The sequence below is a fragment of the Mesocricetus auratus genome, unplaced genomic scaffold (assembly GCF_017639785.1).
Source record: "Mesocricetus auratus isolate SY011 unplaced genomic scaffold, BCM_Maur_2.0 Super-Scaffold_4256, whole genome shotgun sequence".
Classification (NCBI taxonomy): Eukaryota; Metazoa; Chordata; class Mammalia; order Rodentia; family Cricetidae; genus Mesocricetus; species Mesocricetus auratus.
In genome coordinates this window covers 66,767,154-66,792,015 of record NW_024429182.1, presented here as the reverse complement: position 1 = coordinate 66,792,015, position 24,862 = coordinate 66,767,154, and the positions used below count along the sequence as shown (strand labels likewise).

General features: G+C 51.2%; 1 protein-coding gene and 1 long non-coding RNA gene across 4 annotated transcripts in view; one reads left to right on the top strand and one right to left on the bottom strand.

Annotated features, from left to right (window-relative positions):
• LOC101834406 (phospholysine phosphohistidine inorganic pyrophosphate phosphatase) overlaps positions 1-24,862 on the top strand; it is a 99,581-nt gene that overhangs the window by 32,817 nt on the left and 41,902 nt on the right. For all 3 annotated transcript variants that reach the window (XM_021228302.2, XM_040752762.1, XM_005064285.4), the window contains exon 6: positions 4,231-4,322. In XM_021228302.2, the coding sequence (XP_021083961.1) occupies positions 4,231-4,322 (92 nt within the window). The remainder of the gene's footprint in view (positions 1-4,230; positions 4,323-24,862) is intronic.
• On the bottom strand, positions 4,071-7,918 carry LOC121142623. The gene is made up of 2 exons (XR_005879652.1): positions 6,937-7,918; positions 4,071-4,758 (listed from the first exon to the last, which is right to left on the bottom strand). It is a non-coding gene; the product is annotated as an uncharacterized LOC121142623 (long non-coding RNA).

The window sequence follows — 24,862 nt, the reverse complement described above, 5'->3', positions numbered from 1 at the left end:
AGGACTGGAAACTAGGTGCAAAATCATAAATGGAACCCATTTCGTGGGCTTGTCTAGAACAGGCGAGCCCACAGAGGCAGAGAGTGAACTAGCGGTTGCCAGAGGTTGAGGTATGGGCACAACAGGAATGTCAGTTCATGAGTACCCGCTCTCCTGTGGCCGATAAAAAACGTTCTAGAGATCAGGCTGGCGTGATAGCTTAGTGGGTAAGGTCACCTACAGCCAGAGCTGGTGACCGGGCCTCACAGGGTGGTAGGAAAACTGACCCCTGGAACCTGTCTCTGACCTCCATACGTGTGCTGTGGCGCACACCGTTCTTTGTGCCTGTCACTTGGTGGGCTAAGGCCATCTGAATTTGAACATGGTACCTGTGCATCTCCCCGCCTTGTCGCTCTCTCCTGGCTCCAGCCTGCCATTCTGCTGAAAGGCTTGCTAGTGTCATTTAAACCTCAGGATGTGTGAACACAGTTTCATATAACTGTCTGTACACACAAGTAATGACCCCCCGTGTGTGTGTGTGTGTGTGTGTGTGTGTGTGTGTGTGTGTGTGTGTGTGTGTGTGTGTGTGTGATGAAAATGGCCTGTGAAGGGCTGCTGGCTGCTCAGGAGGTGCCAGGCCGTGGCACACCTTGACTGTTCTGAGCTGCTCTGATCAATAAAGTCATCACTGCCATTCCCTTAGTAACAGCTCTGCAGAGGTTTTTTGAGCCTGAGCTCTAGTGGTGGCAGCCCCCAATTCAATTTCCACCAGGTCTTTCCCAAACAGCCTTCAAAGAGCAGAGGGCTGGACTTGCCCTAGGTGATTGGAAATACAACCCCCTTAGATTAGAGGTGGTCAGGCCCTTTCTAGGGTCCAGAGCCCTTTCTAGGGTGCAGACCTCAAATACACGTTAAAAAAAAATCAGTGATCCTTGGCTTTTGTCATAGTATTATTTGTCCTTATAAATGTGCCAAGCCATGGTGAAAATGGCTTAGTGAGTGTCACCTCCGAGCTTCTGAGGTCACTGGAAACTGAAGGTGTAAATATCCCTTGAGGAATCTCCATGTGGAGTATGTGCCCTGCCTGCCCCTCTGTGTCCTTCCCCATGATGGGAACATACTCTACCTAGCAGAGTCCAGGGAGAGCTGACAGGTCATGAACACAGACTTTCCTGGGAAGCCCTTGGGCCCTAGAAGCCTGTCCTCCAAAGCATGTTACCTGTCAGGCTCCGCTCTTCTGAGCACTGGGGCTGGTGAAGGAGAGACCTGCAGGCAGGCAGTGTGGAAGCACAGGATCTCCTCTTTTAGCCCAGACTGGCTTCTACCTCACTGTGTAACCAGTGATGACCTTGAACTTTTGATACTCCTACTCTGTCTCCCAAATTCCATGACCTCAGGCATTCATTCCACCCGTTTCATGTGCTGTCACCGGGAGAATCAGAATGTGGGTTTCACACACACCAGACAAGTGCCCTGCCGACTGACCCACACACCCAGCCCCAGTCTGCTTTACAGATCCAAACCACCAAACCCGTCTTGGAGGCTGACAGGCCCCCTGCGGCTCTCGGCATTTCTGGGTTCCCTTGGAGTACAGCCACTCAGTTTTGAACGTCTGTCTCCCCTGTATCACATCACATCACAGGAAGGAGTAAAAGCCAGGCCTGACAGGTAGAGTTTTTTATTTCCCCCGACGGCACACCTCTTGACCTCCATCTTCTTGCCAATGATTTTTTAAATCCTAAATGATTTGGCAATAATTGCTCCTCTCGGTGTGATTATTGCCCTTCACTGATGGTAAATCTGGAAATTCCCCAGGGGTTTGAGAGTACTTAGGTATGCGGAGCCCACAGGCTGGCCCAGACAGGCTTCACTGCACACCCCATTGGCTGCCCGTGTCTAGCCCCGGCTCCCTGCCACCCTCCTGGGGTTCTGCCCGACGCTGGCATCCTGTCACCATCCCAAACATCCATCCCAAAGATGCTCTTCCAAGGGTGATAGCACTGCCTCAGAAACCATCTCCATGGACCACATCAACAATTGACAACTCAAGAGGGCCCTGAGAAGGCAATTCCCACTGTCTAATTGTGTGTGCACACATACGTAAGAGTTGGTTTTGGGGCTGGAGAGATGGCTCAGAGGTTAAGAGCACTGGTTTGCTCTTCAGAGGACCCGGGTTCAATTCCCAGCACCCATATGGCAGCTTACAACTGTCTGTAACTCTGGTTTCAGGGGATCTGACACCTTCTATACCAATGCAAATAAAATAAAATTAATAAATAGTTTTTTAAAAAAATAAAAGAGTTGGTTTTGAGGCAGTATTTCATGTATCCAGACTGGCCTTGAACTCACTATGTAGCTGAGGATGACCCTGAACTTGCGATCTTTCTGCCTCTATCTCCTAAGTCCTGGGATTACAAGTAGACACCACCACACTTTAGTGTATACAGTGCTGGGGCTCAAACCCACAGCTTTGAGTGTACTAATCAAGAACTCTACTGATGGAGCTACCGCCCTAGCCCATGTGTACACCATTTTACTGTTCCGGAGGCATGGAAGGTGCCAGGCATGACACGCAGTAGTTGGGATTTGTGCTCCATTTCTAGGAAGCCCAGTCACACAAAAGGTCTCAATGCCTCTGGCAGCCGTCAATACCTGAGTTGGAACCCTTGAGTGTTCAAAGGCTGAATCCATAGTTTAGGATGGCTCCTTGAAAGGGGGTTACCTAGCCTAATGTGAAGTGTCGGACCATCTGTGTCTCAGGCCACTTTATGCAAGCTGTTGGGTAGTCCTGAAGGTTTGGAGTCTCGGGTCACTGGACCCTATGCTGTCCAACTACAATGAATAGATGCCACTGGCCGGATCTTCCCAGGTGACTGGATGGTTCTACACTGCTATATGAAAGTTGATAGAAAACAAAACAACCTCCCTGCCCCCTAGAAAAAGGTTCCATGATTTGTCATAGCTAGGCTTTTGCTGCTGGCGCTATTATTTGCTCAGGATTTCTTTAAACTGACTTTTTAAAAAGTGAATTTTAAAAGGAACTTTGGTGCGTTACTACAAGTGGGAACCATAATGTCTTGACTTTCCATAATATTCTAAGAGTAAGCACCATACAATTATCTGGGGACAGAGATAGAAAATTAGTTTCACACACACACACACACACACACACACACACACAATTTCAACTTCAGATTCTGCTTATGAGAGGAAACATGCTGTATTTGCCTTTTTAAGTCTGGCTTGTTTTGCTTAATGTAATGATTTCCAATTGCATCATACTAGAGACCAAACCACCAGCAAACAAGCCTTTGGGGGACACCCTCAAACCATATCCAGATCACAGTGGCTGTCTTTTTGCTATGTCCTCATGTGGCTTTTGCTGTGCTTGTATGGAGACAGCTGTGGGGTCTCTTCCTCCTCCAGAAAGGACCCCAGTCACACTGGGTCAGGGCTCCACCTTTGAACTCATGGACTCTAAATTATCTCTGTAGATGCAATCTCTAAGTACTCACACTGGAGTTCAGCCTTGCTGACTTCAGAGGGTACAACTCAGCCCATGATATGCTCTCCACACATAAACTGTGAGAACACTGTAGGCAGGAGACTTGGCTAGTCACAGAGTCACCTCACCTGTTTCCTGTGCCTCGAAAGACACATCTGTCCTTGTTGATGTCCAGTGCCTTGAGAACTGTTGGTTCTGAGAGCTTGCCTGTGTGGAGGGTTGTTTCCGGTGGGAAGGATAATCCCACAGACTGCTTCTGAAACCCTATCCAATAGGTGTGTGTGTGTGTTTAGATTTTGGTTTTTATACACAGTCACTTGACAATTGACAGTAAAACCTTTTGCAGTGGGAACTACAAAGACCTGTCAGACACTGACTTAGTTTTCACAGTACAGTCACCTGTATTATTCACAGAAGAGCACTTAGCATCAGGTAAAACGCAGACTGCTCTCTGTGGAGGCCGGTGCCCCTCGAGGCGCCAAATCACTTTGACGGCTGCTGATTGATTTCACATTGAATAAATAAATTGGTCATGGCCCAGGGGGGCAGCAGGAGATATATTCAAGGTGGCTTGACTTTAAATCAATACAGTGACAATATTATCTTGTTTAATTTGGATGATGGTGGCTTTAAACATCAAATCAATCAGTTTATTACGTCAAGATAAGAAAAAAGAAGAAAGATACCAAGAACTCAGGAATAAAACTCTCCTGACATAACTTCTGAGCATATTTCACTGCTGACAGGCCATCATGATCGGCGATGACATCGTGGGTGACGTTGGCGGTGCCCAGCAGTGTGGAATGAGAGCCCTGCAGGTGCGGACAGGAAAGTTCAGGTCAGTGCCCACAGCTGCTTCCCCCACCCCCAGCTCCCCAGGAGGACAGCCTTCTAGCCTTGGGGCTTTTCTTAGCAACCAAACTAACAAACAGTATGAGGGCCTTCATGGGTTTGTCTGTAGCTGGCTCCTAAGGACAGTGTGGCTGATCTTTGTAGCAGAAATCACTGTCTCCCATTGGGTGGTGGTGAGGCGGTGTGGCCCTTGGTGCGGATCCTGGACTTCGAGGCAGACATGAGTCTGTGCAGCGAGGATAAAGATGCAAGGCTCTGCCTGTCCTGGTGCTGCACCAGGGAGTCGGGTGGTGGTGTCCGTGCTCCTTTGGGCCGTGTGTTCGGAGCCTTTGCAGCCATTGAGGTTACAACTGCCCTCAGGCTGTCTGGCTGCTTCCTTTCCCCTTTGTTCCACCTTCCCCAACTGGTGAGAGGCACAGAACCTAGAGACCACAAAACAGCTGTCAGGGACACCCTAGTTCTGAAGTTCATGAACAATTACTAGGAATCGGGCAGTTGGATCTGCCCTGTGGTGCCTGGGCTGTGTGTGGCTTGCTTAGCTGTTGAGAGTGTCTTATGCTTTGGCCGTGTCTTGCTTATTTATTTATTGCTTAGTAATCTTTATTATAATTAAAATATAATTATGTAATTTCCCCCTTTCCTCTCTCCAACCCCTATTTTATATTTTGAAACCGACTTGCATGTAGCCCAGACTGGTCTAAAACTTGCTATATGGCCAAAGTTGGTCGGGAACCTCTGAGCTCCCTCCCTATCAGGTGTTGGGATTATAGGAGTTTGCTACCATTTCTAATTTATGTTGTGCTAGGGATTGAACCCAGGACCCTATGCATTCTAAGCGAGCGCTCTACCAACCGAGCCATGCCACCAGCCCTGCTTGTTTTCAGTGGATTCCATTATGGCCAGGCCACTCAGACAAAGCCCTGTTTGGTTGGTGTTAGAGAGACTTGGTGAAAATGTGCTTAGCTGGATGTGGAGGATGGTAGGGCAGTCACACACATCTAAATGATTGTCTTAGGCAGGGCTAGAATCCATCCATGTCCTGACTTTCACTCTGAGATCCAGCCTGGGTGAGCTGAAGCCATCTATGAGCCGAGTCAGGGAGGGAGTCTCAGCACTCCTGGGGTCCAGGGTCAGGAAGCCACTTCTGGACTCTCCCAGAGTGAAGTGTCCATAAATCCCCAGCATACCTGAAATACAGACTTTATTTCCTCCCCAACCTCTCTGAGGAGGGTCTCATGGCTCCATTGGTTATGTCTGGCCTGAGGGACTCCTGCTCAGGAGATAGAAAAGCATTCTTCCCAAGTGGCCAGCCTGCTATTCAAACTACCACAGTGGCCTACTAAGAAATGGTGGTTGCTTTTTACTCTTTGGCTCTTTGACTCTTTACGGGGCCCGCCACTCAGCTCCCAGATAAACCCACATGGAAACATTACTTGTAAATGCCCGGCCTTAGCTTGGCTTGCCTCTTGCCATCTGTTCTTAAATTATCCCACGTACTTTTTGTCTCTGGGCTTTTAGCTTTTTATATTTCTGTATATCTTTTCCTTCCTTCTTATTCCCTGCCTGTCAGTGTGACTGAGTGACTGGCCCCTTCTTTTCTTACAATCTTCTCTTCCCAGATTTCTCCTCCTGCCTGCCAGCCCCTCCTATCTAGCCTTCCTCCTGCCTGGCTATTGACCGTTCAGCTCTTTGTTAGACCACACAGGTTTTAGACAGGCAAAGTAACACAGCTTCACAGAGTTAAACAAATACAACACATCTTTGCATCATTAAACAAATGTTCCACAGTATAAACAAATGAAACACATCTTCAACTAATAGTCTACAACAAGGAAATCTAACTCTAATCCTAACCCTGACTGCTAACCCTATCTCTAACCCTAATATTTTGTATGTTACGCTATCAGTGAACTACCAGCAAATCTTAATCTAACTCTAACCCTAACCCTAAGCTAACTGGAGGTGTGTGTTTGTCCTGCACTGCCCCTTGTCACTGCAGATAACACTTCATTCACAGATGCACTCTCAGGTGACCCAACTGCACACTGGGGGCCAAAGGGGCCCTGTGTTCCTTATCCCTAAGGAATAGTGGTGGCTATTGTGAATAGCCCTGGTGGCTACTGAGAATCCACCAGCGTCTCTGGCATCCTGCACACTGCCTCCTGCAGTGAGTACTCTCAGTGTGTGCCAGTGGGCAGCCTCTGAATTCAGACAGACAGGTTCAGGTGCCTCTCTTTTCCTCATCTTGTCCCCTCCATGCATATCGGGTCCTAGGACCAGCTCTACCAATGAACTAGGTTTACAGTAAGGCCTGGCTTTGGGAACCTCTGATCCAAGGCAGGTCCTAAAGTGGGTCATTTGACCTCATCCCCACACCAGGGAAGTGCCATCATTGCTGTGCCTGTGGTGGTGTGTGCAGGGTCTGGTTGTGCTTTTCCAAGAGGCAAACGGGAACTCTGTGAAGCCTTTAGTTCCCGCTGTGTTCACATGGGGTGCTGGCAGGGCCCTCACAGGATCCTTGAGGAAACTGCACCCAGGAAGGTGTATCAGAGCTATCTCAGAATAGACCCAGCTGCCTGGAGTGGGGTGAGGTCCCTTACCTAGGGTTGACCCCAGAGGCTGGTGCTTGTCTCACAGGAAGGCCAGAGGACTGAATGCCAGAAGCCTGAGCAAAAGGTCCAAGGCATCCTCATTAGGCTGATACTAGTCTGGCCTCTGTATCAGACCCTTTCTCTGTACGCTGGTCTCTAGGATGGCACTGGAGGCTGATCCTATTTCCTGCTGATAAAAGAGGAAGTGGGGCAGAGTCTCAGAGGGATCCCAGAGCCCCTGAGGTCATTGTGTCACCTCCCATTTGCACATGAGAAACTGAGGCCCAAACGGAGCAGGGACATTGGTTGTCATGCCACCCGCTCCACCAGCTCTGTGACCATCCCTTGCCTTTAGATTGCCATTGCCTAAGCAGTGGCTGGTGGCCAGGAAGACAGCATATAGGTGGTGCTGAGTAGAAACGGGAAGGGCTAAGTGTCATAAGTGACTTTGTACCCCAAACCCTTAGGGGTCTCCACCAGAGCTAACACCTGCCAGCCCACGCCCAACCAGGGTAGCCCTTGCCTAAGTGGAAACCACTGGAAATGGGACTCTGCCTGCCCCAACGCAGGCCGGCTGGCCCAGTAAGTAGGCGCAGTGGTAGCCAATCTGTCCCCACACTTTAATGTGTCCTGAGTCCCCCTCCTCACCAAGCAAACACAATCCACACAAGCACTCCATCTCAGCTAGAGTTACTCCAGGAGGCATGAGGTGGTGGCTATGGAATCTGACCCTGTCCTGTGACAGGGAAGAATGAGGAGCTGTCACACAAGCTGTCCTCACAGTATTCCCTCTCTCTGGTGCAGTGTGGAGAGGTGACCTCATTTTATCCAGGTTCCGCATGCCAGATGAAAGGCCCAAGCTCCATGCAGCTAGTTGGCACCCACTTGCCTTGCCTTATCTGACAGGGTACCTCAGGTATTGGGGAGGGTGAAGCTCAGAGAAGATGTGACGGCGCCAGGTGGGGGTGGTCAACATCCAAGATGCATTGGCCTTCTCCAGTTCCACCCCTCCCCCACCCCCACCCCGCCCCTAAGTCCTTTTCTTCCCATCCCTCTTCTCCAGCTCATCTTTCCTGTTCCTCTTTCTTGAGCCGCTTCCTGCTCTGGCCACAAGAGGGCGCTTTGTCACCAGGTTCTGGAAGAGCCAACCCTTCCTTCCTGCAGGACAAGAGCACACAGACCACAGACAGCATCAGGCTCCAGTGCACACTCACAGGCTCTCACAGGCAGCCCCCCCCCCGCACAGTTATTCACATCCATGCCTCTGTTCTCCCAGCTCACTCCCATGCATGCTCACCCTCTTTGCTCCCTGCTGCTCTGGGTCTTTGTCACATTTGGGGTCAGGCTAGCTTGCTAGACTCAGAGCAGGCCGGGCTCTCAAGAACCAAAGCAGGTTCTGTGACCCATGGAGGCTTCTTTTTTGTTCTTCTCCAGCTGGCACCGTCACAGGAGGAAAATCCTTGCAATGGTGCTCTGGTCCTAGGGTCCCTGCCATTGTCAGAGAGGAGAGAGGCCAGGTCTCTGTGTCGGGAGAGTCCTTGCCCACCACGTCCCCTATTGTCCCCTCGTAATTCGTTCCTTGAGCCCTTTGTCCACGCTGTGCCCCTCCTGTCCTGTTCCCATGTGCCCCCACCCACTTCCTAGGCTTGTCTGGGTCCTGCAAGGAGCCTTGCCTGGCTTCCTTATGATGGAATCTCAGTGTCCTTCAACCAGCAGGGGGCTCCACTGGCTCTGATTGCGGACTAGAGGGTAGGGTGACTTTTAACACCATGTGGTAACACAAGCTTCTTTCTATCTATAGATGGCTCAGTGAGTAAAGCATTTGCCTTGCAAACATGAGGACCTGAATTCAGAGCCTCAGAACCCACAGAAGACCAGGCAGTCTCAGTGAGCACCAGTAATCCCAGGACTCCTACAGTGAGATAGGCAGACACAGGAGAATCATGGGAATTTTCGGGGGGGGGGGGGGGGGTAGTAAGCCTGGTGTCTACAGCAGCAAACAGCCAGAGACCCTGTCTTAATCCCTGAGATTGTCCTCTGACTGCCACACAGTGACAGGCACACCCACACTGTCGCAGATGAACATGTGTGAGTGTGCACACGCACACACACACACGCGCGCGCGCGCACACACAAATAACAAAGAATTTCCCCCAACCTTCTTATTTCCACACCATTTTGGAATTTTCCAAATAGCTATCTTTGTATGCTGTTTCACACAGATCCTGTTCAGGTCTTCCTGGTGACTCTCAGAACACTCTGGAAAGAGCTGTGAAGTCCCATGATGGCCTCCAGGTTCCACCCACGTTCCACCCTGACCCAGCCCCAGTTCTGTCAGGAACAGCAGTCTCACGTGCTTTTTCCTCGTGACCACACCTAGTCCACACCGTGGGGCCAGCAGATGAGGGCCAGTGCCCCCAGAGCGCCGTCCTTCCAGTGATGCCCGTTACTGAGGAGGCTGGCATTGATTCCTATCTGATCTATCGGGTTATCTGTTTGCTGCCCAGATGGTCCTCATTGTGTCCCCTCGAGGCCCCTCCAGCTGTCCCCACATCCTTCTGACGCCTCTGCACCATTCTCTGTGCCCTTCCTGGACATGGGGTGCAGAAGCCCCTTCGGTTCATTTTCTGTCTTCGCCACAACCCTGGAACCAGCCATCTCTCCAGGAAGCGCTGATTCTTCCCACCCAAAGTGCCCTGTAGACTCTAAGCCTGTGGCGAGGAGTGCCTCTGGTGCCGCTGTTCTGGGCCCTCTAGTTACCAGAGGAGAAAGATGTGCATGCGTGCCCCAACCCTCAATGTGTACTTACCCGGGTGAGCTTATTTCTGTGACCACTGCATTTGTGGAAAGTGCGAGGTACCTACCAGTGGTCCTGGCTGCGGCCTTCCTTTGTGCTTTTGCCTTCCTCCTCCAACAGAGGGAACTTGACCCCCACTGTCTCCCTCTACCCTCTTAAGTGCTCTCTCTCCACTGGCCTTCTTTGGCCTTGCCTGGGGAGCATGGGCTATGGTCTGAGCAACAGAGACCTCCCAGTTGCCCCATTCATGCTTTTCACGGGGTCTGGGGGTGGACAGAGGTCCACTTTTCCTGGGAGAATGCTGACTTGCCTGGGATTACCCTGCTGGTAAAGGCTTAGCAAGGCTGTGTCAGCATGTGTGTCCTGTGTCTCCAGTGAAGGCTTCAGTGTCCAGAAGGGGCATTTGTGACTGGTGATTGTGTGCTCCTGTGGCAGAGTGTGAGCTCTGAAGATGAGAACCCCGGGTTCACTGCGCACTAGTGATAAAGAGGAAGGTTCCAGTGATGGGGGTCACAGGGGCCAGGGTGGGGCACCTGGGAACTTGGAGCCTGAGGAGCGGTGGGTGGGTAGGTAGGGGAGTCCATGGCCAGGGGTGCCCAGTTTTAGAAGTGATGTGTTGATTTCCTTCAACTCTATACACGGCCGCAGCAGAATGCTGGCTTCTCATTTGATTTTGTTCTTCCGGTTGGGTTTGTTTGTTAGTCTCTTGTGTCTACATTTACAGATAGCTATAGCAGGAAGGGGCAGTGCTCATTCATCAGAAACATCAGGTAGGAGACTGGGAGGCTGGGGTGCCACCAGCCTGCAGGGTGCTGTGGGGCTCCACCAGGTGCCCACCCCCACAGTGTCTGACATTGCTGGAGAGAAAGTGCTTGCTGTAGGCAATGGGGCTTGGACTCTGTGTTCCACTGCACCGCAGCCCAAGGTGTTCACACTGTAGAACCAAGAGGGGCCAATTCAGGGTTTCCAAGGCTGTGGATGCCCAGCTCCAATTCTGCCCTGGTCTCTCAGAACCTGCGGACCATGGTGATACTTAGAAGTCTCTCCCCGTAGTGTACCGTAAGCAGCTCTGTTGACTCTTCCTTACTCATTCACTCCTCTGGACCAGAGCCGAGGTTGGGCACCTCTGACCTGACCTGTTAAAGAGGGAGGCTGAGTTTGGGGAGTCTGTGGATAGCAGGCTGCACTGGCCCTGGCCTTCCTACACCTCTCTGTCAGCTTCTCCACCTCATGGTGGAACAGTCCAATTCTGGAGTTTTCCACCAAGAGTCCCGGCTTCCATGGGTGCAGATGCTCACGGGCAGTAGGATCCCCAGCAGTGTGCGTAAGGCAGTCCTTGATTGCTGTTTTTCTCGGGGGGGGCCGGGGCGTGTTCTGGCAGGCATTAGCCAGCCTGGAGAGGAAGGGGTTAACCTTTTGGGACCCCACCAGTAAAAAGGAAGCTTAGTGTTTCCACATGAAATAGTTTAAAATAAACTTCGAAGCCAACTCAGACAGGGCTGCTGCAACCAGATGGAAGCACACTGAAGTGCCGGGGTGGTTGAGTGTCCCAGCTGGTGTGCCGGTATCTGCCTGACCCAGGAAGACGGACGCACAGACAGACAGACAGACAGACAGACAGACAGACAGACACACACACACACACACACACACACACACACACACACACACACACACACACACCTGTGGGCAGGAGGTGGGCAAGCCAAGGCCTTAGTCTGGCCCCTGGAATGTAGTCCTGGCTCTGCTGGAGACCGCCAGGTGGCCCAGACTCCCTGGCTTCCTAATAAAAACAATAGCCATCTCTTTAAAAGAATGCAAGACTCACAGGGTGCCAGGAGACACTGTGCTGCTTCTTGGAACAACCCTAGAAAGTAAATATAGTAAATTATTGAAACTCCGTTGCCTCTGGGTTTAAATAATTCAAATTCAGGAACAGTTCAACCTGGTAGACCCTGGCGGTGTTTCAGTGACTGCAAAGCCCCCACTTCCTGTGTCTTCCGACCGCCTTCCAGCTGCTGAGCATAGTCCAGGACACATGTGCTATGAGGTACTCCGGGGACATGGTGGATATCACACCACTGCCCGCATGACCAGAAGCAGCTTCTGGGGTGGAGGCTCCAGGGTGTCATGAATCAAGGTCCAGAGAGTGGGTAGCGGCATGCCCAGCCTGCAGCGAGCTGGGCGGTCGGGATGTATAGATAGGTGGTGCGAGGCTGGATGTGTCCTCGGTACCTTCTCTGCCTCGATGCCCAGCTCAGGGTCCGGAGCAGACCCGCACTGCTCCAAAGCTCCCCGGTGCCTGGCTATACCCCTTGCAAGATGCCATCCTTCCCCATCCCTCCGGGTTCGGGTAGCCATAAGTCTTACCAGCTAGGAGAACATTGTGCCTTGGCAGCCAGGGTGCTCGCTGCGGTTGAGCCTCTCATTTCTGCCCCTCCTTCAGATTGCTGCCCCGGTGTTCTGAGGGCAGTTGCTGCAGTGGGCAGCTCTGGAGCAGCTCTTTCCCAGGCACTGTGCACCCCAGCAGCGTGCCCATGCTGGCACTGCGGCCCCGGGCAGCCATGCTTTTCATTTGCCTTGGTGGTTCCTTTGGATTCTTCTGATGATGCCTAGGGCTGTGTGGACTGGCTTGCCATGCTTTAGGAGCTCAGGAAGAGGTTTTCATTTCTTTTGAAACCAGAAGCAAAAAGTATGTGAAGTTATTGCAGCTCAAGAAAATGCCTGCCTAGGCACAAGTCTGGGGCTCACACTGCCCTGCCTGCTCACACTGCCCTGCCTGCTCTGGCCCGAGCCTCTCAAGCCCACACTTTCCCTGCTGATCCCCCTCACCTTCCTTGGGGGTTTTGGAGGACATACCTGCCTGGCCTCACAGCTGCTGTCCACCTGTGTCCTGAACATCTGGATCCCTTCACGCTGATCCTTCTGACCCTTCTATCCTGCAGTTCTTACTGCAGCTAAGATGTAGCTACTCTCTGACCAGTGTCGTGTTGCATGTGTCATAGGAACAGGGTCTACCCAGGCCACCCTCTCTGCCACCCAGTACCCATCTCAGGGTCTAGTGCACACCAGTCCTCTGTCAAGGCCTGTTGGAGGGATAGGTGCACAGACATAAGCCCTTGTCTGAGAGGTGAAAGCAGGGATAATTTCCCCCATTTCAGCCAGTATTCTGCAACCCTGGGGTCAAGGCCATATGTAGGGTAGACAGGACACATACTGAGAGAGGCAGAAATCCCTGACTGGGGTCAGGGGTCCCTGTCCTCCCACAGGCCATATGCTTCTAGCTGGTCTAGGGGACCGCAGACCCCATCGTCTTCCCCTCAGACTTACTCCATCCCAGGGTTGACATTCCTATGGGCATATAACAGGTGCCTGTGGCTATGGCTGCTGTAAGCCTCCAAGAAGCGGGAGATCTGACCCCCATGCCATCCAGCCCAGAGGAAGCTCCCTGGTCACACATGACTCTTTCCTGGTTTCTGAGGGGCCTTCCCCACCATAGATGGCAGGATGGTGTCACAGCCTAATTGCCAGCCCTACAAAAGCCCCTTTAAAAGTCTGACCGTGAGAAAGAACAGCACACGTCATTTGTTTCCATTTATAGCAAGTCCCAGGACAGACAAAACTGTCCCTGCTACTGGCTGTCAGGAGGGTGCTATCTGAGGGTTGGAGGGTAGAAGATGCTGGAAGGGCTAGCACATTCATTAGCCTGCAGAGCTGTGTGTATCCAGGGTCTGGGTGCTTTTGCTACATATTATACATTAATAATATGTGTTATTTTTAATATGAGAAGAGCCCAGACCACAGCAAACAGGCTGTTTCTGATGCCTGCCTTGTGACCTAAACTCCCAGCCTAGGGGCTACCAACAGTTGGATATATGTTGGGGACACTTCCTCCTATCAAGCTAACCAGCACTGTAACTAAGAGGTGGCTACCTCTGGTCTTGGGCCCTCAGGGCTGCTAGACACAGGCCACACCACAAGGAGGGTTAAGTCTAGGGCTGACTGTATCTCCAGTGAGGGTTGGCACATGACAGACATGCACAGAGCTGTCCTTAGATGAAGGCTCACAACGGGAAGCAGAGTCCCCACCCCGACTTCCAAGAAGTGAAGGGTTTCTACTCCATCCCAGAAGGCGCAGATGGGGAGATCCGGATTTGCACTCTATGGGGGCGGGAGGCCTCCTCTGGCATACAAGGCTGGGAGAGGCGTGCGCTTAGCTCTGGCTTTCACTGCTCTCAGGCCAGATTGGACAAAGTACCCTACAGTCCTCCCTTCACCCTGCTAGCTTTCAGCTTCCTGGGTGCACACAGCCCTGGGTAGCACCCCCACTGTTAGGTGACCTGCCAGGACACACTCATACCCTAGGAGAGAAATACAGTGAGGCTCAAATACTCTTCATGTGCTTATAAGTACAAAACTGCATTTTATAAATAATCCCATTTCGTGTCTTTTTGTTATTGCTGCTTCTTAAAGAAACAGGCAGAACAAAAATGCTAACTAGGTTTCCCTCAGAGAGATGAAATCCTGAGTTATTGCCTCTGTGCTTTTCCGCCTTTTCCAAAGGACAGGTGTTTCTTACAGAAATAGAAAAATCACTTTAATTTTAAAAAGTAAAAAATTGCAGCCTCTATTAAACATGTAAAAACAGGAAGGAGGAATGGAATCTTGGGGGCAGGAAATGGCTTTTCTACAGACTGCTGACTTGGGCTTAGGCAGGCCCCACAGAACCCTTCACCTGACGAGATGTGGAGGACATAGCACAGCCTGGCATCATCGTGACAGAGGCCTTGGCTACTCAGATCTCCCTTCTCCATCACTGAACCCAGGAAGCAGCTACTTCTTCAGGCCACCTCCACTTTCTTCCCGGGGGTGGAGGCTTTTCTTTACCTTGACCCATAAGGGCTTTAAGGAGGAAGAGACAGTCATGTAGGATGGGACAGGGGACCAAATGCTGTGGCCCAGCTGACTTGGCCAGGCTTGCCTCTCAATGGGTCTTAAGCTCTTCTCCCAGAACAGGTAGAGTTGGTTGACAGGGCTCTGGCATCTGCTGTCTCTGGTCACGTCCCTGACCAAGGGTCCGGCATCTGAGGGAACACTTGAAATATCAGACAGTGTCCCAAGCTCAGACTTGGTGCCTTCCTACAGTAGCTCTGGAGGAGCAGGAATGAGGGCAGAGCTGGTGGTGTGGCTCTCAGTTTGGGCTGTGGCTGGGCTTTGGGACTCTGCAGAAATGGGTACAGTATAGTGCGCTGAGTGACTGGAGTCCAGTTCTCTGTGGACCTGGAGCAGAGGGACCCTGGATGGATCCTGACCGAGGCAGAAGCCAGGAAATAGCCACACAGTTGCCACTAAGTCAACCCCAGTTCGGAATGCAGAATTTATTGATTCTGAGCATGCGCAAGTGCAGAGCCCTCCCGTCCCACCTGTCTTGGCCCATCTGTGCTGCTGTAACAGAGCCAGAGACAGTAATCAGCGGGGAGCAGAAGCTTGTCCAAGCCTCTGCCACTGGCAAGGACTTTTCTTTCATGCTCTGTCCTCATGAGAGAACAGAACAGCACCAGGAGAGGGAATGGTGCCCCTCGAAGCCCCTTTGTAAGTAACTCAATGCCATTCACCATCGGGGAGTCCTCGGGGCTTTGATGCCCCAGCTCTTGAAACCAGCACATGGCCAGACCTAGGAAAGAACACGCTGAAACCTCCAGAGCCCACCTTCTCTGAGCGTCCATTAGGGTGACATTAGGCTTGTCTGGGCTGCTGAAGTTCAGCAGTGTTCATGCCATGACCCACAGCCCTCCCTGTCGGGGACTGGCAGCAGTTTATAGCTCACCGCCATGTGGTCTTCTACAGTTCAAGCAAGGATGAGTGTAGCACCCCGTGCAGCATCCTTGCTGTGCTGGCGCAGTGGCTTGTTCCTCAGTGTCTCACTTCACAGGACATCCAGGGTTAAATCTGACAGCAGGCATTATGAGTGGGTACCCAGCAGGCCTGTAGTCAGGCTGTAGCTGTTCTTAGAACATGATGGAAGGCAGTCTCAGTGGAGTATACTGATTCATGTGGGTGTGACACATGTGAGCCACATTGAGGCTCAGCCCTGGGGGGTACCCTCGGGACAGAGAGTTACAGCCTCAGCTCCTGATGGCCTCTCAGTGAAGAAGGCACTCAAGTCCTGCAAAAGCTGCATCCTCGGGGCAACAAAAGCTTCCTTCTTTCCTGTGGTAGATAAGATGTTTGACTGTGCCAACTTCTGGGAGCATTATAGACCAGATAGAAACACCCCTGCAACCTAGCTAGAGATGCCCAGGTACGTGGCTGAGGCTCCACAGTCATGATAACAGTGTGCAAACAGATGTTGTCAGTCACCTATAGGCGTGGCCTTCAATCCTGCAGTCCCCTGAGAGTACATAATTCTTTTAATGGATGTCTGTGGACAAAAGACACATTCTACTAAAATCCACAGCTTATCCTGCCCAGTGTCCACAGGTAGAGTTTAAACAGGCCGAAAGAGTGAGCCTCTGCCTCCCTCTAAAGGGCTGTTATCATTCCTGATAGCCTTTGGCCTGGGTTGAGGTACAAATGCCCTGGGCCACCACTTGGCTTGTCTTCTGAGCAGAATTCGAGCTGTGTGGGGAATGCTGGGCTTGACTGAGGAATGCCTGGAGAGGTCCAGGTGGTCGGTGCTGGTAAGGGAGGCTGCACTTGGGGGGTTAAGAGCTCGCTGTGACTTCATGGCCCTCCCCAGTGAGGACAGCCTTGGGGCCGTCTCTCAAGTAGATAGGGACACATCACAGTCCATTAATTCACAGCCCACCAGTCAAAGATGGCTTTCTCTCCTGGTAATATCATTAACCCACTTTCAAGTGGAGTGTTAGGGCGGGCAGAAGGATGGGCGCCCTGAGCCCCAGGCCCTCTGTTCACTGTGCTCCTGCTCTGATAGATGGGAATGGAAGGGGGATATAGATGGGAGACAGGAGGGCAATGAGTAGGGCCAAAGCAGCCCCACAGTGCAGGGGAGGACTGCACTTCCTGAGGCATGCAGAACCGGCTGTGGGGTAGCCTCTGCGAGTCCAGGGCTCTGTGACTGTTAACAGTCTGGCATGTATAAGACACAGCAGGCAGCCACAGGGCCTTTGGACATACTGACTGTATCTTAGTGGCCATGCCAGGTGAGAGGGGACTGCATGTTTTTGGAAGCCCAAGTTACTTGATCACCCCCCGAACCCTGGACTCTTACGTTTGACCCCAGAAGCTTGGTAGAGAGGGCTTGACAATGTGATTTTTCTCTATGACTTTTCTTCCCTGGAGACTAGCCCAGCTCGCGGAGACACAGAGGCCACAGCACTTCAACCTAGTCTGTCAAAGACATCTCTCTCTGTTTCAGAGACTATGTTCTGTCCTAGCTTACTCTGATACATCCTCTATTACGTCCCATGGCTGCAGTTCCCTGTGCAGCCCACCAGCCTCAGCTCCAGTGAACCTATCGAGAGAGGACAGGCAGGAGAGGGTAGCATGCAGCCCGAGAGGACAGTGCATGGGAGCCTGGGAGGAGGGTCAGAACTGAGTGGACTGGAGAGACGGGGACATGGGTGCCGCAGTATGACTGCCAATGGGTGGCAGAAAGACTTGGTGGTGGTCTGGGGAGATGGCTCAGTCGCTAAAGAGCTTGCCATGCAAACACAAGGACCTGAATTCAGTCCCCAGAAATTGCATTAAAAAGCTGGGCATGGTGGTGTATGCTTGTAATCCCCGCAATGGGGACTGCCAGCCTAGCCAGTGGGGAGTTTGAGGCCCAGCGAGAGACCTCTCAAACTTGGGTGGAAGCACACTGAGGGTAACTCCAGAGGCTGTTATGTGTGTGCTTACACGTGGGGTGCCTGGGGCATGCATACGTGCACAAGGGGTTTCCTGGGGGAGGTAAGAATCCAGGGCTCGTGGTGACCTGCTGGCTTGGGCTTCCAGAGACATGTGGTCTGTTCTTCCTCCTTCCTCCCTCCCAACTTCAAAGCCCCTCCGCCTGTAGAGCAGGGAGCAGCCTTTAGAATAAAGCCCTAAAGAGCCAGCATTTCAGTAGTGTGACCCTGAGGAATCAGAATGGTCCCTTGGCTAATTTATATGCTATACATTTGGGGTTTAAGTGGAGCATAATTGTAATCCATATGCCTGTTAAGGTAATTACACTTATAAACCTAATATAATCCATAGATCAATGGGTTTGGAGCTAATTAAGGCAACCATAATTAACATTTACAAAACCCTTGCAATTACTGGATATCCTCTAAGCTGGCCTTCCAAGCTGATAATGAGACCACTCAGCATTCTTTATTCTGCACATTAGGGCCTTCTGGGTCCCCCTTGGGGAGGGGTCAGCACCTGCTGTTACCACCCCCAGGGCTCCAAGGCAGGTCCCACCAGGGTAGTGGGAACTGTGGGAGGCAGGGTCCTGTGCCTTATTTTCTGGGCAGTTGGATTCCCCTAACAAAGGGCATTTTGGAGAAACAAATGTATTAGGCCCTCAACCCAAAGCAGAGTTCTCATCTGGGCAATGTGCAGCTTCCCCAGGCTCAAGAGCTCAGAGGATAGCCTGTGCTCTCCCCTTACTGCCCCTGCACCTGCCCACAGCACGTAGTTTCTGCTCTGAGTGGAAGCGGGTAAGAAGGGGCCTCCAGAGACCCAGGCAGCACAGCAGTAGGACAAAGTACCGCCACACCCAAGAGCCACACAGAGATCTGCTGTGAGCCCCCACCCCATCTGGGAGAGCAGAAAAGCCCCAGCAATCCAGGCCCCTGCCTTCAAAGGATCACAGCAGCTGCCCTGTTTAGGATCCAACTTTTCCCTGATTGGCGAGGGGTAAGAATCCCCACTATCCTCGAAACATGTCCTCTGTGCCCAAGGGACTCTCCTGGCAGCATCCTGTGGCTCCTGTGTGAGCAATTCTGCTGTAGAAGGGAGGTCACTTCAGGCCTGTGTGCAGAAGGATTTGGGGAGAGGTTATTGGCTTGGGCCATCTGGAGGCTGGTGGTTTTGTGACCTCTTTAGACTCTGTACATAATACGGATATGAAAATAAAAAACAGTGGGTGTTGGACTATCAGAGGGGCCCCTGGCAGTTGGACCACAATACAAACCTGGTACATGAGCTAGTTTGTTGAATCCCATTCCTTAGGGTGAGATGCCATGCTCAGTGGCAGTAGGACCATGATATAATCCCAGTACACGAGCTAGCCTTGTTGGAGCCCATTCCCTATGGTGGATACCATGCTCAGCCCTAATGTCTGGGAAAGGGGCCTGGCCCTTCCTCAACTATTGTTCCAGACTATGTTGACTCCTCATGGGACCCCTTACCTGTGAGGAGGAGTGGACTGGGGTTGGGCTGGGGGGAGGTGAGGGGAGTTCAGAGGAGGCGAGGAGGGGGTGAGAGGAAAGGAGGGATGGAAGGGAGAACTGTGGTTGGAATGTAAAATGAAATCAAAAATTGGAAAAAGAAAACAGTAGGCACAAAATGCTTAGTGTAGAGCCTTGTATACAATAAGTACCCAAGTATTACACCTACTACTCTTGCCATCGATATTGACCAGGAGGGGCAGTACCTGGGGCCAGTGCCTCTGTCTTGCTGGCGTCTCCTTGTCTGGGGTGACTTGGTGGGTCCTCTCCTCTCATCATTTCTACACTTTTAATTTCTAGGCAACAGAGTATTTTCAGAACTTTGCAGCTCTGTCAGAAATTGCCAGCTAGAAGCAGGCTCCTGTAATGGAGGGATAGGATGGGATATACCGGGGAGCATGCATGTATGTGAGGGACACACTCATGTCAACCCTCATGACGGCTGTGCATGACAGTGCGTGACAGACACCATGCGCTGATGCCTGACAGCAGCCATGCAGCTGGCGTTGCAGGTGTGAGAAAACAAGCCCAGAGAGATGGGGTGATTGCTCTGAGTTTGTTCAGAAAGTGTGACTGGGCCAGGATTTGAACCCAGGCCTTCTTGCTCACTATAATCCATGCCTCTCCGGGGAGCCCCACCCCATTTTCCTTCTAACCAAGTGAGTGTGGGAACAGCAGTGGATGAGAGGCAGGGCAAGGCTGCAGAGCCCAAACAAGGCCGGAGGAGAGGGTTAGCTGAGGAGGAAGGACCACAGTCTGGAAACCCTACCCTGGGACCCTTTGGTGGTCTGTGGGCCTGCCCAGCACAGCTGTTCCACGGAGGACCTGCCAAGGAAGGGAGGACACCACAGAGAAGCCTCCTCACCAAGTCCTGCTGTGCTCCCTGCCCAGAACCCTGTCAAGGCCTGTGTGTCTGTAAACGTGAGCTGTCCCCATCTCCATCCCATCACCCTTGTCTGCCACCTGGGAGTGCTGGGATTCCCAACAGGGAGGTGTGGCAGGGCCTCCCTTTCCCTATACAGGGCTGCTGAAGGGCTAGCCTCATTGGGTTCTTGCACTGCCTGGTGTCCAGGACCCAAACATTTGATCCCTTTTTCTACTTCCTTTACGGCAAGAGAACCTCTCTGTCACGACCATCAGCCTCCTTACTGAAAAACAAAAACAAACACTAAAAATTAGCAGCTTTTTTTTTGTTTAAAGATTTCTAACGTATATGTGTATGTGTGAATTTACCATGTGCAGAAGCCTATGGAGGCTAAAATAGGGTGTCAGATCCCCTGAAACTGGAGTTCAAGGCCATTGTGAGCCCTCCTATGAGTGTTGAGAACTGAACCTGAGTCCTATGTAAAAGCAATAAAAGTGCTCCTGCCACCCCAATTTGCAGTTTTTCTTACAGGTAATAAAGCTGCTCTGAAGTTCTGGTCCAAGCTCTGCCCTGAGCTATTTCCATGTATAGGTTCTCTGGATCCATACACCGAGTCCTGGATGTGGGCACATCACTTACCCTGTTTAGGGACGAGTAAAATCCTTGACTGTATTTGTACCCCCATGACACATTGGAACCAGGCTAAACAGTGGCTAGCTTGTCCCTAGTGCCCAGCATTTGTTCAGTGCTTATAGGCAGCAACTCATTCTGTCCCTGTAGGTAAAATGGGCCACTGCTCTGAGGTAGAATGGGCAGTATTTTAAGTTCAGGCAATCTGACTCCCAAGCCTGCTCTTGTATTTGCTGTTGAGAATTTAGGAAAACTCAAGGAATAAGGTATCCATCAGCCCACAAGCTCATGGGGTTTCTGATAGCATCTGCTGTCCACCCCAAGCCTGCATGTCTGCTGGGGCACACGGCGAGCTCTGTGTTCTGTTTGAAAGTGAGGTGAGAAACACATGCTCTTTGTCTGGAAACATTCTTTCAAGTGATGGGTGAAGGGCAGCCCTCTTACATCATTGAGTCTGTAACCATAGTGCCTTCTCCTACATGGCCACATTAGTGACTACCTCCAACTTCTTTGTGTGGACACACCATAGCCAGCGTTTTATGATTATTGTCAGATGATACAGTTGTTCATGACTCTTTTGTTTGCTTATTGGTCTCATTCTGTAGCTCAGGCACCCTGGAATCCATTCTGTGGTCCAGACTGATCTTGAATTCCTGTCAATTATTTTGCCTCAGGCTCCCAAGCACTGAGATAATGGGCATGAGCTGCCATGCCTGACACTAACCTATTGTAGACAGGACTACCACGGACATTCTTGTTCACGTGGCCTTGCACGCACTTGTGATTTCTGCAGTAAAATAAATTCTTACACAGGAAATTGCAGAATCCTGAGATTTGAGTACTTCTATACAATTCACCCTCTGGTTGCTGTTACCCTATCCCTATGATAGACATCTTACTTCTTTATATCCATGACAACAAATACTGCCAAGGCACAGTGTTGTCATCTTAAAAGCAGGCCTCCATTGATAGGGGAAATGGAATAATCTTTGATGGCTGATGAGACCTTTTTCCCTCTATAAATTGCATATTCATTTCCCTTCTCAGCCTTTATTGTGTTTTTAGATGAAGGCTTTCTCTTAATGAGAAATCTGCATTTCATCAGAGATGGATGGAATGTAGAATCTGTGGCTTATTTATTCCCTGGAGAGGATGCCTCTTTTTTTGTTCTCCAAGCCAATCAGATACTATGCCTGAAGACGCTGGCAAATTAATTTCAGGCATGTGAGACTGGTGGTCGGTGCACATAAGGCTCCTGGCCAACTACATTTTAGTCATTGTGCAAGATGGTGAGACTCAGCACAGACTGGGGTTCAATTCCCCACTTATCCACTTCTGTCAGGAAACTAAACACCTCGGCAAATTCCGGTAGAGTGTGGTCAGTCTGGTCACCAAAGCACTACTTACTCGACTGGGGAAAGCCACACCATTTCTTATGAAGGCATGGGCTTAATATGTCCAGTTCAGAAGCAGAACTTTCTGGAAGGCCTGTGGGAAATGACTGGGTAGAAGTCATGGAGACAGACATGTCATGTTGCCGAACCCCCACAGCCTGCCCAGCATCTCACAGAATAGGCCTAATGCCCATTTTTTTTCCATTGAGCAAGCCTTTGGTGTTTCATTTTCCCTCCTAGGCCCAGTTGTTGAGCATGGGGGTATCAGAGGTTTTGCCAAAGAAAGATGGATCAGTCAGAGTAGGAACTTTATGGTGACAGACAGCCAGTGTCCTCTGCTGACCAGCTCCCCACTACTGGCACTCTTTGGGAGGATGTGTGGAGAGAATGTCAAGTCACTCGGTTCTCTCTCAACCTTTTCGCTTGGACTTGTAGGCTGTTAGCACAGGAAACAAAAACATTATAAATATTGGCCAGCTTCCTGGACCTGGACAGCACGATGGCCAGGCCCCGTCCTTCCTCTTATCTGACATTTGCTTTGCCTTCCACAGATGATTCTCAGCACAAGCATCGAGCTGGGTCTTACCTCTAAAAAGCAGTCAGCCATGGTTTCAGAGAGCAAGGTGTCCACACCTTGGGTTGAAATAGAAAGAGGGGGACTTGAAAAACAGGAGAGCCGTGGAGAGTACTTCAACAGGGTAGCTTCCTTCCAGCAGGATGGAGCCATCTGAGGTGGAGTCTAGACCCTGGAATGCTCACAGATCTCCCTGGACTGGAGGAGTAGTGGATGGACCTCTCTTGCCCTCTGTCCCTTGGGCAATACTGACCTAGTGCTGATGGAGGCTGGGTGGGGTCTAGGTGCACCTGCTGGAATGTGTTAGTTGACTCTAACTGCATTGTATCTGTGGGCCCCAGGCTTCCAGCCAGGGACCTGGCCAGCTTCCCTAGGACCCACACCCTCCCAGCCAGGTCATAACCCAGCTGTGTTGATTTAAAGGCCGCCCACCAAGGCAGCTGTGTGTGTGGGGGGGTCCAGTGGAAGGGCATCAGGCTCAAACTGTTTCACCCAAGGCCATGAATGGGCCCTGAGGATGCTCTCAACAGTCAGGAGTGGGCCATGGGCCTGGGAGACTGATTCTTAGAGTGCTGACACTCACTGTCTCCTGCATTGTCCCCAAGGGCATCTGCTTGGGATGTGTCATGCTGGCTCTGGATTTTGTAGACAGTGGGTTCCATGTGTCAGCCTAGCACATGAATTTGAGAAGCTGCCAAACCTTAGACCAACACTAAGCCTTTCTTTGCGCGCCTGCAATCAGTCATGTATACAATTTGGTGGAAACCCTTTGTGCTGAGGACCACCTAGTTAAGGTGGACAACATGAAAGCGGGGGCCTGGGCCTCTGAAGCAGATCAAGAGGAGAAGTCTCATAAAGCGGTTGGCTGCAGTTGTATAGTGAAGGACTGTGGCAGAGACTACTGGCAAAGATGTCATCAAAATGAACTTCAAATGCAGGAAAGGAGCAACTAAAAATGTGACTCAAAAACACCAAGCACGTAAACAAACAAGCCACCTAAAGAACTGCGCTGGTGACACAAGTATTTCCACTGTAGTGAGGTCACCATGTCGGCTCTGGCAGTGCTGTCTAGTTTTGTGAGACGCTGCTATTAGGGGAAACTGAGTAATTTCATTTTGATTTTTGTTTTGTTTTGTTTTTCAAGACAGGGTTTCTCTGTGAAACAGTCTTGAATATCCTAGAACTCTGTAGACCAGGCTGGCTTCAGACTCATAGAGATCTGCCTGTCTCTGCCTCCCAAGTACTGGGATTAAAGGCGTGCGCCACCACTGCCCAGTTTGTAACTTAGATTTCTTACAACTCCTGTGAATCTACACATATCATGATAAGTTTACTGACAGTGTATCAAGAAGGAAAAGAGCTCTTATCTGTAGCAACCCAGGGAAATGACTTCAGTAGCCTGGGGATAGATGCTGTTGACAGGCAGTAAACACATGCTACATGGCGGGGGGGGGCTCAGAGTAACAGAGGTGGAGACCTAGGGTCACCTGTCTATTTGGACATGGACATCTGCATCCTTCCTACACACATTTACGGAGTATCTGCTGGGAGATGCTGGACACAAGCCCTGCTTCCCCAGTGGGAGGTGGGTAAATATGGAGTGATCCTGGGTTGGGAGGTATGCATGCCCAGCCCTGAAATCATGGAGAATTTTCTCCCTGTCTCCACATTCCAAAATTTGGCATAGTTACATTATTGTTTACTAAGGAAAAGGTTAGCTGTCAAGAAAGGAAGCCACCTGGTCATTCTCAGAGGATCGGTCAGGTGCACGAGGGCCTGGACAGCCATTTGGCAGCTGCTCTGGGCTGGAGGGCCTGACCTGCCAGGCTGTGGGAGAACTCGTGACTGCTACACTGCTGGGCTCTGCCCTGACTTCCCTTGACACGCCCTGTTCCAGCCTGCACTCCCATCAGGCACTAGACCAGAGAGCACTTAAGTGAGGCTGCAGCTGTCTGAGACAGTGCTGGTCCAGCAGCTGTGCAATCACCCTGCTTTTGGTCTGTGCCCTATGCCACGAGTCTGTAGTGCTCCGCACTCCATAAGCATCAAGGTGAGGCCCACCTGAGGCTTTGAGGGACTTCCTCCCGGCAGCCTCACTTTCCACAGCCTGGGGTATGCTGGGAAGCACGTGGGTGGGGAATCTCCATCTTTGAGGTACCTTTAGCTACGCCGGAGGGTTTTGTTTGTCTGCCTGCTTGTTCTTTATCTGCCTGTGCAAGCCGTAGTCTCCCAAAATGCAACCACTAGTGTGTCTCTGCTGCGGCTTTTAATTAGGGTTATAGTTTTGTTTGGGGCACT